The following is a 13969-nucleotide window of genomic DNA, read 5'->3' as shown; positions in this document are numbered from 1 at the left end:
GAACTTCAACGCACGACAGGGTCGTGGTCATAGTTCTATCGTTCCGAATTATGCCGGTTTCTCTCCTGATTGGTAGAGGGAGCGGGATCTACGCGTGTTTGCGACACTTTGCAGTTTATTGACACAGAAAGGCGAAAGCCCCGCTCTCTGTATAAACCTCGAGCGAGCGTATTATCGATGTACGAGCGTATCGAGAGTAACGAGCGTCGAGCGTATTATATCATGAACTCCGGTTTCGTTTAAAGGATTCGAAAGGATTCGAAAAAAATTAGGTGAGCGTTATACCGAACACGGACCACTCCCTTGATAACGAATACAATATTCGCATTAATTTTGTGCGAATAATTAATCCGTAAATGATCACAATGCCAAACCGAAACCAAAATGAAAAGCGCACAACGGTTCGCCCGTAGGAAGATACTGTGACGTCACCCAGCATTGTCGTCTGCTATGAAGCTTGCATTCTTCCATGCCGGGTGACGTCATCAGTGTAGCTTTCAGCGCCCTCTTGCTTCACAAAGGCGAAGCGCTCACTTCGTAATAATTCGACCTTCACTTCATTCATTCACTTTGGGAACGCGATATTTCGTATGTATGTTCCTGACACTCCAATAGTTACTGCTATGTCACAATCTTTGTGGTGATTTTGTTGCGGAGTCCCACTTTAACGATGCAGGGTAAGCCTCATAGACGGCTTGGATACGTATCTCAACGATAACAGCGATTTAATACTGGATTCTATCGCAGTGCCACATATTTTGTTTCTGAGCGTCTGTTTTTACATGCAAAAATATTAACTATCTCAGGGGGAACATAATGGCTATGTACTACGCAAGACTAGGGAAAGCGTCCTCTTTCCTTTTCGCATTCCCTGCTAATGGTCTACTTTCCCTCCATAAAATTTCGATGCTCTATATGTTTATCTGAAAAACAGACAGCTATCAGATTCGACTGTTTCATGGCAGGAGAATGGGGGAGAAGAAAGAAGAGTTCACTACTTTCGCCGCGTGCAGCGTGAGAGTGCATCTTGTATAACAATTCCTGGACACCGTGGGCTTTTCGATATATTTTCAGATATGTATGTTTTCTGGATTCTCTCCACCTTAGCCAAGTAGCTATGAAAGCGAGATAGCGCTATGTCTGAAACGCATGCTGAGTGGCCCGTCCTCTATTCTTAAATAGAAGACAGTATAGCGTTCAGCAATGGTGCACGCGAAATTGCGCAGCAGTCAGCAGAGTACATGATACCATTGGGTAATTGGATGTAGTTCCGTATCGGGACCACTGGCTTTAAAAAAAAAAACGAATAAAAACAAAAATCTAACGCTTTTACGTGAAAGAGGAAGTAATTAGTAACGACATTAAACAGGAATCACCCTCGTATATTGCGTAAAACGTATAAAAATTTAATTTTATCGCCGGTTTCTTGATGGCGATCCGCCATCTTGGCTGAGGACCTTACTGACCTAACCCGAGGCACAGTCTCGACGCCCGCACCGCCTAGTGCGTGCCTGGGGGGGGAGGGGCGACGCCTCCCCAGACCCCCCAAATCCGTAGAACCTAACTTAACCTAACCTCACTAAAGGGAGGTGATTTAGCCCATTTCAACGACCATACCTTTCGCAAGACGGCAAGTTTCGAATCCGTTAGGCTTAGCATTCCCGTGTTTCTCCTGCGCTAAAAGTGAATCAGATGGGGTTGTTTAAATGCATATAAAAAAAAACTGCTAGTCCACAGAATTTTATAATTCTTACATTTTTAGATTCAGTATATGATCTTCTTCCACTTCTATGCAATATTTGCTTTCCTAACCGTTTCAGTAATTTTTAAAAACGAGTGGATTCCCGAGTGGTTTCCCGATACGGAACTACACCGAAGTAACTCAATGGTTTACTTCGCGATGCAAGTGTTGACGAATTACACTGGTCGTTTCCGCATGACACAGTGTGTGCCGCATGGCCGGGTGTGCGTTCTGTGTAGAAAAAATCGCGTCAGAGTTACTCACACCGGTTCGCCCAACCAAACATGCTAGGCGGTGCGAGTGTTTACCGGAAAAAAAAATAACGAAACTATTTCGAAGCTCCCCGTCCATTCCGCGTCGTCCACCGTACCTGCAGTAACCTATACCAAACATACGAAAAGTCCACATGGTCTCCATTCATCGTCAAGCGCTTCCTAAAGATCCAACAACTCCCCGGCACCCATTTTTCTTTACGGTTTGGAACGCCAGGGCGACCGGAAATTACAGCGTGTTCTTGGTGAATACCAGCGAAGCTTTCCGTGTAGTTAGACATTGGCATTACACTCACCAGTGTAGGGTCGTACGCAAAAAAAAAAAAGAGAAACGCGACGCGCGTTGCAGTGAAAGGACCAATGGAACATGCAAACTCAAGCCAGTGTAACCCTTTCTGCCCTACAACGACCGGTTGAGTTCGCTATATGGTAAAAATCCTTGTTGCCAAGACGTATTATACACATGAAGGAGGGCTTGGAGTGACCGCCCGTCAAGGAGGCATTGGTTGTTGCCATCCTGAAACCAGGCAAGCCCCCAAATGCCCTATCCTCCTTTCGCCCGGTGAGCCTGACAAGCTGTATGGGGAAACTGATGGAGAGAATGGTTTTGCATCGCCTCGACTGGTGGCTCGAAAAACAACGTGCGTTCCCTCACGAAATGGCTGGGTTTCGTCGCCACCGAAGCTCCATGGATCCAGTTCTCGACCTAGTCTCTGCAGTTCAACATGCTCGTGCCCATCGACGGATCGTCCGATCGGTTTTCCTCGACATCAAGCGCGCATACGATACCGTCTCGCACATTTATGTGCTGCACGCCTTGCGCTTGTTTGGAGTATCCGGTCGGCTCTTCATCTGGCTCCAAGACTTCCTAACGGACCGAACTGTCGCTGTCCGTACGTCCCAAGGCCAAAGCCCTCAGCATCCTGTTCCTCAAGGAGTCCCCCAAGGAAGCATTCTCAGCCCGACGCTCTTTAACGTGGTGATGGCCGGCCTACAATCAGTAATTCCTCGCAAAGTGTCGTTTTCCGTGTATGCAGATAACGTCGCCCTATGGACAGTAGGAAAATCACGCCCAGCTCTCCAGCGCCGCCTGCAGCTCGCTTTAAACAATATCCATACGTACCTCACGCACCTCGGGATGGACCTTTCACCTGAAAAGTGTGTCGAGCTCCCTTTCACGCGAAAAGCTATGGCCAATTTCCCTCGTTGGCTTGGTACAAAGAAGCTTGAACCGGTACGCTTTCACCGCTTCCTTAGCGTTGTAATCGACTCGGATTTGCGCTGGGCTCGGCACATTACACACCTTGAAACTAAAGTGCAGCGATGGCTCCCCGCAATTCAACATCTTTCTGGCTCAGGATGGGGCTGTGATCAGCGTTCCCTGCTCGCGGTTCACGCGGCATTGGTGAGGGCGACTGTGCTTTACAGCCTTCCTATTCTGCACAGGATATCAACAACTTCATTAAATACACTTCGGTCCCTGTTTGCTCGAAGCCTTCGTCGATGCCTCGGAGTTCCAAGAATGGCTGAAACACGGCAAGTACTGGCTGAAACTGGTGAGCTCCCGATTGAAGTTCTCCGTGAACGGGAGACGGCTCGGCACTACCTCCGTTTGCGTGCTCGCATTCCCCGCCACCCGCTCCTCAGGAAAATTCGATACCGCCCTGAAAGCGACTTCTATCGAGTAGCGCAGAGGACACGCTAGACTCTCACTGGCTTCATAACTAAGGACACTATACCGCCGGAAGCCCCCTGGTCTCTACCGGTACCGCCCACTTTTGTACGCCTCCCAAACCTTCTGGAAAGAAGAGATCAGGTCCCCCCTCAAGTCCTCCGAGCCCATTTTCATGCTCTGGTAGATGAGAAGTTTTCTACGTTTACGGCAGCATATACCGACGGCGCATCCCGAAACAACAAGTCTGCCTCAGCATTCGTCATACCATCCGAAGGCGTAGTGCACAGAAGACGCCTTTCACATCCAACCTCCTCCACAGCTGCGGAACTCTATGCCATCCTTTTCTTTCTAGAACACATCGCTGATTTTACACCCCGGTAATGGGCAGTCTTTACAGACTCCAAGTCTGCACTTCAAGCAATTGAAAATTCCGGCATACGAGGCCCATCCGCGGCCCTCGTCACAGATGTGTTAATGGCTTACCACACTATCTACGCCGCAGGCCACAGGCTAGTTCTCCAGTAGGTTCCAGCCCATTGTGGTGTCGTGGGGAACGAGCAGGCCGACAGCGCCGCAGAAGCAGCACTCTCGTATCGGAAACGGACCCGTATTGTTCTGCTGAGAGGAGACCGCCGTTCAATTCTGCGACGCCTAGTGACACACCTGGCTTCCCGCCAACGGACAACCGACATTCTCCCCCCCCCCCCCTCTATGTTGAGCAGAGTTGATCCAACGCTCGCTTTCCGCGTGCCACGAAACACCTCTCGTCAAGATGCTGCATTAATCCACCGAATGCGCCTCGATGTGGCCTTTACAGCTCAGTGGCGTTGCCGCTTGAGACAAGTTGACTCTCCCACCTGCTGCCACTGTGGTGCTCCTGAGGATCTGGAGCATATTCTTCTTCATTGCCCTCACTACCAACCTTCCCGAACCACACTCTCCGAGTCTCTTCGTCAGCTGGACTCTCCTCCCTTTCTCCCTATCGAAATTGCTTGGTCCCTGGTCCAATCCAGCCCAGCAACGCTCTGCGCTCAAAGCTCTTCTGACATTTCTGGACACCATCGGACTTCGATCGTTATTGTGAAGGGGCTCGTTATTTTATTCCCCCCATTCCAACCAGCAATGGGGTAGAGTATCGCCTGTGGCGATGAAACTCCGCACTCTCCAAGGTCACAAATAAAGTTGTTGTTGTTGTAGTTCGCTGTATGATTGCTTGCCAAACTTAAGGACGTCAGTGTGGTCACGGCGGTTCATAAACACGTGCGTGGAAGAGAAAGGGTGGAAGGAGGAATGAGCCTCGCGGCAGTATCGCCGCGTGGGAAAGGTTAAAAAGACATCTTTGGAGCTCTACGTGTACAGAGGAAGTATTAGGGTAAGGTGGGGCAAGACGAGACACGGGGCAAGATGCGACATTCTTTGCTCCACGCCGCCTGTCTCAGAGACTTGTTGCTCCATGCGCTTGAAACTTTACTCATAGGTGGCCCTGCATGTCCGCTTTACTGCATGTGAGAATTGTCCGGATTGGTGTTTGCGTTGAAGAGAAAAAAAATCTGTTAATTCTGCCTGGAACGTAAAGACTCGCAAGAAAGGCGCGATTTTCTGTAGTCCTGTTTCTTGTCAGCTGTGCAGCAGCGTGTCGCAGGCTTATCCTGTCACTGTAAGTGCACATCCTATTTCTTTATTCATTCGTCTAGATATATGCGAAATATGGGCACTCTTGGTTATCCGGTGTTTAACTGAAAAATTAATGCGTCCGATGATATGCACGGGGCAAGACGCGACAGCTTAATGTATTTTAAATGTAATGCAATTTAAATTTAATGTAATTTCGAAACTAATAAGTCAACTATTAGGTGACTTTATGCTTGTTCCTCAGAGATTCCTTTTTTGCATATTGCCTAAGATTTTCCAGCAAATTTTCCTGTTTCCTAAGATATTTCCAGTAAAGCAGAAACGCACTCAAAAGCGAGCGACCAGCGATACATCAGACTGGTAGTGCCTTGTTTGCAAAGGACGGTGGAACAAAATGGAACCGCGTTCTGTGTGGTTTTATAGCACATCATGTGAGCGGTGGGCTCAAGGGGGCTGTGTAAGTGCTTGGATTGCAAGAACTAATTTGTACAGTTCATTACCACGGCGTGTCTCATCTTGCCCCACGTGCTGTCTCGTCCTGCCCCGAGGGTTGGGGCAAGATCAGACAATCTGCATTTTTGAAATTATTGTTTTGTGTTTATTTTAGAACCCGCCTCGTCCGTTCTGATTTACGGACCAGAAGCTCTAGACCTCTGAGAATGTGCCTATGGCCAGTTTTTTTTTTTTTTTGTAAAACACGAAAAACAAAAATTCCATATTCAGTTACAAACTTCGGTCTCATGTTGCCCCACCTTCCCCTATACCGCCTAGAAAGGATACCTCGGACATTGGCTTGTCATTGCCTGAACACAAGATGGAAGACGACGATAGCAGGGTGTCGGAAATAGACCACCCGCCGCGGCACGTCATATCAAGATGTCATGGGATCAGGAAAGAGTGGATCATTGGCAAAACAAGCGCACGTTGGTGTAGCCGTCGTACAACTTTCGCGTTTTTTTTTTTCGCGGTTTTCGCGTTTCGTGAGGCGAGGTCAGTGTAGTATCTACCTCGCACATGAAGTTTTCCGTAACTCCATCGCGCAATGGCATCCATCATCGGAAACAACCATCAAAACAACGCATGTGTTCGGCGGCTGCCAACGCACGTGGCTTTCTTTTGCCAACGACGGATCGCGATATCTAGCGTAGTGACGTACATTGTTCGTAAACAGCTAGTCGTCTATTGTTCTGATCAACATAACATCCAACCTCTGATATCGCTGTAGTGTGCAGATATGTCAATCGGTGAACCGACAGGAACGTTCGTGGCACAAAACTGGGAATAAACAGTGCAACGGCGGATAAAATACATAAGCTACAGTAAAACTGCGATGAAGCCTTCTTGCTAATGACTGAAAAAGAATGATACCTACGCGCAGGAACAATTCTGCACAGCCCCGGCCGACAGAGGTTGGAGCTGGTACGACGGGCGAAGCTCGAGCCTTCGAAACGGGTGAGAAATGTAGTAATGTGCTTCTGCTACCGGACTATCACGTTCAGCGATGTTGCTGCCTTTAACTTCAGGTTATGAGAAAGGTGCTGCTGGGAACTACGACAGACGATCCCCCCACCTGAAGGAACCACCGGTACGCATTCGATTTCTAAAGTTACGGTACATGGCTTTGTTGGAGCTCCCTATATGAATGCGTTATTATGTATAGGCGCATTGCAGCCGACGAAGGATGGTGCCTGCGTTGTGACCGTACATGATTTGTAATGCGGCGCAACGGCAAATCCGACCATAGGTTGCCATGGGCCTCGTGCAAACACTGGTGTCGCCTGCAAACGCGTTGACTTCCTGTTGAAGTCACTGTATTCTTTGGTGCATATTTCTGAGCATCTGGCCGAGTGCAATGACAGCACGCTTTGCCGCACACCGGTTTCTGGAATTACCGGCTGCACGAGCTTACGTTCCTCATTTTCGTCTATCGCGTCGGCATCTCCTGCAGCAATGGCGGCACATGTACGAACTCTATACTTGAGCGAATCCTCGGCAGTACGGCGTGCCGACATCTGCTTTCCCTCAGTTCCACTACTCTGTACGTGTCTGTACGAGCGCAGTAGTCTTTACTCCTTGCGCACGGCTACCACCTCCAACGTTCGCCACTGTCTGCGACTGACTGGCCATTGTGCACAATAAGTCGCAGAGAGTGGTGAACGTGATAACCATGCGCAGGGAATAAATATTTTTTGGAATATCAAACACAAATAACCTGCCGAAAAAGCAAGAACACCTCCAAAACAACCCAAAAGTGCCCCCAAAAGCAGCAGATACGGGTAACACAGCATCCCGCGGAATTCGAACAATCCTCTAGATGAAAGTCCCTCGAGAATCCTCGCCCACTCGGCATATTTCGACATATCTGTCCGCGCGTTATAGAAGTATGGTTTTCGTAATGGTTCTTCTGTATGGTTACAGTGAAAAAGTCTAATGTGCCCGTTTCACTTTTCTTCATCCGCCAGAACACCCTTGCACAGGAAGGCCGCGACATCAGCCAGGAACAAAAGAAGTTTAAGACGACGGGAACCATCATGTGCGCCATCATCTTTGTCGGCGTTATAACCATCATTGTCGTCAAGATAATCCGCGTGGGAAAATACGACCCACTTACGGACGACGATGTGTGCAACACTTTCGACTGCATGATATACGAACAACTCCTCAAGGCTTCTCTCGATAGGTCTCTTGACCCGTGTGAGAACTTTTACCGATACGTTTGCAGCGCCTGGGATCGCACGCACGCGAGGTCTGTACTCGATCAGCATCGTCGTGACCATTTAAAGATGATATCCGGCAAAGCCCGAGACATAAAAGCTCCGCCAACAGATCAGTCGGCTACAGAAAAAGCGGCCAAATATTACCAGTCCTGCATAGAGCTTGCTTTCAAGAACAGATCTGAAATATCTGAGTTTCGTGAGATGATGAAAGATGGGAATATCACTTGGCCTCATTCATCACAAAATAGTGATTTCCTCCAGATGATGGCACATGCAATTGCAAAGTGGGATGTAAGTCCCGTACTACAGTTCCAAAAAATAATTCGGAATGAAACGGTGGTGCTGACGATCTCACCTGGAAGGTTCGTTTCAGCTTGGCATGAAACTCGAAGCCGGCTTATTGCTTCGGGTCGTTATTACCAGTATTTTTCTCGGTTATACGATGTATTTGGGGTAAATGCTCCAAGCATGGCTACGTTGGATATGATGAACAATGTCGAAGACAAGATCATGACTAGCCTTTTGCACGGTCTGCTAGATGAGAGTACTGCTGAACTAGAAGAAGACGCGCTCATAAATGCGAGCACTGCCTTTAGTTATGAACGGTGGCGACAATTATTCAAGGATGTCTTAGATGTTCCAAATGATCAGAAAATCGTCGCACGCGTGGTCTCTCTGGACTACTTCAAGGAACTCAATGCGGTAACAAAAGAACAAACCGAATCTGCCATGATCAATTTCTTCTCGCAAGCAGTACTGTTCGAGATAGGCCACCTCTTTTTACCAGACGTTGCCAACTTGGTGTATGTCTCCAAGGAGGAAGCAGTGGAAGCTGCACTCTTCCGTTGTCTCTATCACGTAGAGAGACACATGGAACTAGCCATCACAATGCCGCACCTCTACGATGTCATTCCGTCTGTCACTCAATGGGACGTAACTGCCCTCTACGAAAACGTCAGCTTCGTTGTGGAGCGCCACGTCCGAGTTCTCAGCCCCGAATACGTCCCTCGACATCATGCAAATGCTTCCGGGATTTTGGGAGCCTTCGATCGCTTGCTGAAACCGTCAGAGTTAGATCAGCGTTTTGCTCGATTTCCTAATATGGGTACGTCATTTTCTACAAATTTCCTCAAGGTTGTCGCAGCTACGAGACTAAATACTGGGAAACGAGCTCGATACCTTCATCGTGTCAACTACAGCAGGCTTTACGATGTGGCCTTGCAAAGAATCACTCTTACTCCCTTTGTACTGACCTTACCCGTTTACGCCGTGGGGGTTCCTGCCGCCGTGCGCTACGGCTCTTTGGGGTCCCTTATTCTGGCCAGTGTAGCTGAAGACATATATAGGAATGACGTTTCCAAAATGAAATCTAATGTGAGGGAAAAGTTCACCAATGTGGAATCATGTCTGCGGGACATGCGCGTAACTGCCGCGAGCCTGTACTCTATCGTTGGCACACAGCTTTTGAAGCAAGCGTACGATTTCGGCATTTCACGAGAGAGACATACGGAACTCGACGAGCAGGCAAGTGGCGACAGGCTGAGGGAACTGCGGGAGTTTTCTCAGCTGCAGTTAATGTTCGTGGCGGCGTGTTTTCTTCAATGTGCGGGGTCAAAGCGTGCATACGAGGACGCATGCAACGTACCCTTGCAAAACGTGAAGGACTTTGCGCTTGTGTTTAAATGTTCTAGTCATAGCTTTATGAATCCGCAAAAGAAATGCACCATATTCTGATAAAGAAGCTGTTCAATTATTTATACTGCGTGATAGGCAACGCATCTTCGCTTTGTTCTTTCATATTTTTCAAATGAAGTTTCACTCACGTTGGCGTTACGTTCCGCTATGGCGTCTGCGAACTACTCACGAACGTTAGACGACCGCGTCTGCGACACGAGTATTTTGTGGGGTACTGGTCTCAGTAAGCAGTACACTCTTCGTAGTATTTCAAAATTGGCTTCGAGTGTACGCATACTTTTCCGATAAATATTATCCATAAAAGCATTCACATGTTCAGAAACGACAGTGTCACCCCAGGAGAATGCACGTAATCCAGGTTCATAAAGGAGAAGTTGCGGGGATATAGAGTCAAATTGTAGAATATTGATCAATGGTGGCAGAAATAACTTTCTAGCATTTAGGCTATGATCGCGCTCAAGATGACAGCCTTTCAACGTTTTCAGGGCATCCACAACGGGAGAAAAGTAGAAATACTTTCTTTAAAAAAAAACATTGCGGGACGGTTAACGTTTGGATTTTACACGAATTAGTAGGGGCAGCTACTAAGGGTTGGTGCTGACATTTTTGTTGCTACAAAGTCGTTTCTACTGAGTGTGTTTTATGTAATTGTTCCTGGCGTAGCGTGACGATGAGAGCGTTGTGATCTGAGAAATGCGTCGTAAGAGTTGACACTTCTCGCACCAATGTTCGATTCTCGGAGACCAGGTCGATGCACAAATGATAGCAGGTGGTGGGTTCTGTCTGTTTGTTGCACAGATACAATGTCATCTGGTTGGCGAGCTCGGTTGGGAATGTCGTCTTATTAGCATCCACGTTGAAATCACCAAGCAGAATAATTGGTTTGTGTGAACCTGTGTCTGTGTTGCTCTCCTCAGTGTGCTCGCCTCAGATTTCACCGATGTCATCAACCGTAGCATTCCATCGAGCTCGTTGCACGGCTCGGCGCCGTTCTATGGAGGCAGCCCGTGCGGACGACGCCTTGGAACGTCCAGTCCTGACTGTATAATTTCGGCGCCTAGACAACACATTTCACAAACAGAAAAAGAGAGAGGACGGGGGAGTGTTTTGTGTTAACGTCTATAGGCGGACGCGTGAAGGCGAAGTGTGGCATTAACAACTCCCGGTGGAAAAAATGAACGAGCGTTTGCGGCTGACAAACTGCCATAATGTACTTGATTTAATACTATACCGCAACAATACTTTCACTGCAGCAAACAAGAAACAAGCGAAAGAAACAAAAAGAGAGATCAAGAGAGCCCTGGATCGGTAATCCAGAAGATGTGGGTTCGATCCCTACAGCTGGCTAACCTTTTCAGTGACTTTCATCTTTCATCAGAGAGATCGTGTTACGATAGGGCACAATAGGGGGGGTACCCTACCGCGATGCCTACAACGGAGCAACGATTAAGTGCGTATGCTATTGTCAAAATGTACCGCATGACATAATGGCATGACCAACCGCTTAACTATTGGTTTCTGCTGCTGACCGCTTTCGTCTTTTCTTTTTAATTCCGTGTTAGCGCAGCGAAGCAACTGTGGCTATGAGCGGCGGAGAGAGGACTGCAGGAAGGAGTGGGGGACAGGGGGGTTAGTATGCGTCCTGTGCCGACTTCAGGAGGAACTATGCCGACAGTCGTCTCGAAAGTCTTCGGAAAACCCAAGGAAAACCTCAGACAGCACAGCCGGCAGCAGGATTCGAACCCGTGTCCCAGTCTCGGCGTGGAAAGCGATTATTCCTAAACACTATGCCACGGGAGCTGGTGCTTTCTTCTTTAATGCAGTCGCATTAAGAAGAAAGTGAAGCTAAAAACCTACTCCATCCATGGGACAGCAAGGCGGAGTGACAGAAAAATAAAGCGACGTACTCGTGTCAGCGCATGTACCTTACCAGAAACGCAAACCTGTGGCCACTGTCTAAACTTGCAGAAAAGAGTGCTACAAAAGCCAGTGATTACCACTCACGGCGTTTACATGCAATGCTCATTTTTTGTGGATTATTTCGCGAATGGTTCGTTCATACCTTTACAATGTCACAAGTTCGCAAATATTTCATCATCGAATCGTAACCTTATTAGCCATGTCACAGCAGTTACAGATACGCGATGCTGGTATTTAAAATAATTGAAGGGACAGTTACGCAAATGTATATAGCGCAATTTTCAGCATAATTAAGCTGTGTCTGAATCAACGTTTACTGGTTATTGTAGTATAATGGTTAGAGATCATTGTGGTGCTCTCCGTTGGAGCTCGCCGTTGTCGACCTTACTGAGGCGACCAACATCACGACTAACGCTATGGGAGGAATGTGCGTCCTGGGCAGATTTCTAAGGCTTCTAAGGGAACTCTACCGACATATGTCTGACAGCGGGTAAACCCGGTCGAGCCGTCGTAACGTCACCCCGCGAATTATGCGCTGTCTCGCCACCAGTCAGGGGGCTTAATCACTTCCATCGTTCGCGAGCCAACGTCTCGTTAACACGTGACACGTTTCACGTGACGCGCTTTTTTCGTTAACGGGACACAGGCGTAATCTCTTGCTCGCGTAACGACCGACGGTGTCGTCTGCCTAACGAATGTGTTCGCGTGCTCACAGGCTTCATCGCCTACATGGCTCATGATCTAACGAGGCGCGAGGCACTCGGGAGCTCGAACACGTGGTGTATGACGCGCTCTTTTCGTTAAAGTGACAGGGGCGTAATCTCTCGCTCCAGTTACGATCAAATTAGATCGTTTGCCTAACGAGTGGGTCTACCCACTCGTTAGAATGTGAAACTTCTTCATTTGGAGATTTCCAGAAACGGAATTTCTGCAGAAACGAACATGTATTGCTTCACGACTGTGTACAAAATGACATGCTCCCCCTTTCATCGTATTTACACAAGTGGTTACATGAGGGCTGTGAGATATTCTCGAGAAGATGCAGATGAAGACGAGAAAGAAGACGAACAAGTGACACCGACAAACCATAGACAAACCATAGATATGGTGAGCTAGAAGGACCACCATACCATACCATACCAGCTCACCATACCATAGGCAAACCATGCGAGCTATCCAAACAAAATTAAACAACCTCATTGGTCGACAAGATTGCAGCCTCGTTCCCAGCTATAGTTCGTTCAGGGCGGTGACATCACAACACGTAACGGCTCGTTACGAGCACGATAGCCTCAAAGAAGAAGCTAAACGAGGAGCAGAGATTGTGCCACAGCAGGGCGTCGATAAGTTTCTTCGTTTCGTTTATTCGTAACGACACGCTGACGTTGAAGCTGCCCAAGAAAGATGGCGGAGTGATTCTTCGCTTGGGCGATCACACAACCAGCTAACTATGCCCCATGGACGTGATGGCGCCAGGATGGCTTTCAACTGGACGAGACAGATTCTGTAAAGTTCTTCCGTCCGCCAGGAAACGCTCTCCGCACCGTTTGTGAGGACTTGCGACCGTGTACTTCACTTCGTCTTGATGGCTACGGGTGTTGTGATGAACAACAAAGGCGAAATAGATGCATATAGTAGTGTTCGAATTGTTCTCTTTAATAGTACATTGCGGACATAATGTTGATGTAGCAATAAAAGTAAGAGCAAATGATTCTGTGGATTTTCTGAGGTCTATTGTCCTGAATAGTTCCATAACATTCTCTTGCTTCGCGCTGCTAACATGGAATTAAAACAGTTCACTGACGTTCTGTTCAAGCTCACTAGAAAACTGTTGCACTGCGAATTTATTTTATTTTAGGCGTCAGGATGCCTTTCAACTGGACCAGATAGATTTTGTAAAGTTGTTCCGTCCGGGAAGAAATGCTGTTCGCACTGTTTATGAAGCCTGACTGTAAGGCTGCGCATTGTACTTCAATGCTTGAAGGAAAAAGTTACATGAAGTTAATGAAATAAGTGTACAGGTTGAGCAGAACGGGCAGCCCCCTCGTCTCGGACTCCCACGTGAACTAGAACTCAGCACACACTCGTTCTCGTATCATACTTAAAGGGACCATGAAACGATATTTGACAAGCCCACAAACATTTTTAATTAGTTCCCCTGTAATAAAGCATTCACTCTGTGAAATATGAAGTTGAAAATCGTACAAATAGTGAAAATACTGTATATTTACCACAGGCGTGAACGGCGGCTGCTACGGCCCGCCTCCGAGGCCGTGACATCATACACAGAACATGTTGCCGATTCGCGGACGGGCTT

General features: G+C 47.8%; 1 protein-coding gene across 1 annotated transcript; it reads left to right on the top strand.

Annotated features, from left to right (window-relative positions):
- Positions 1–990: 990 nt before the first annotated feature.
- On the top strand, positions 991–9794 carry LOC135383559 (neprilysin-1-like). The gene is made up of 4 exons (XM_064612973.1): positions 991–1078; positions 6699–6772; positions 6844–6905; positions 7783–9794. Coding segments are annotated over exons 1-4 (2127 nt in total). The 5' UTR covers positions 991–1076; the 3' UTR covers positions 9772–9794.
- Positions 9795–13969: the final 4175 nt, after the last annotated feature.

The sequence above is a fragment of the Ornithodoros turicata genome, chromosome 2 (assembly GCF_037126465.1).
Source record: "Ornithodoros turicata isolate Travis chromosome 2, ASM3712646v1, whole genome shotgun sequence".
Classification (NCBI taxonomy): Eukaryota; Metazoa; Arthropoda; class Arachnida; order Ixodida; family Argasidae; genus Ornithodoros; species Ornithodoros turicata.
Note: the sequence above shows the minus strand (reverse complement) of the source record. Positions and strands in the feature narration are given on the sequence as shown.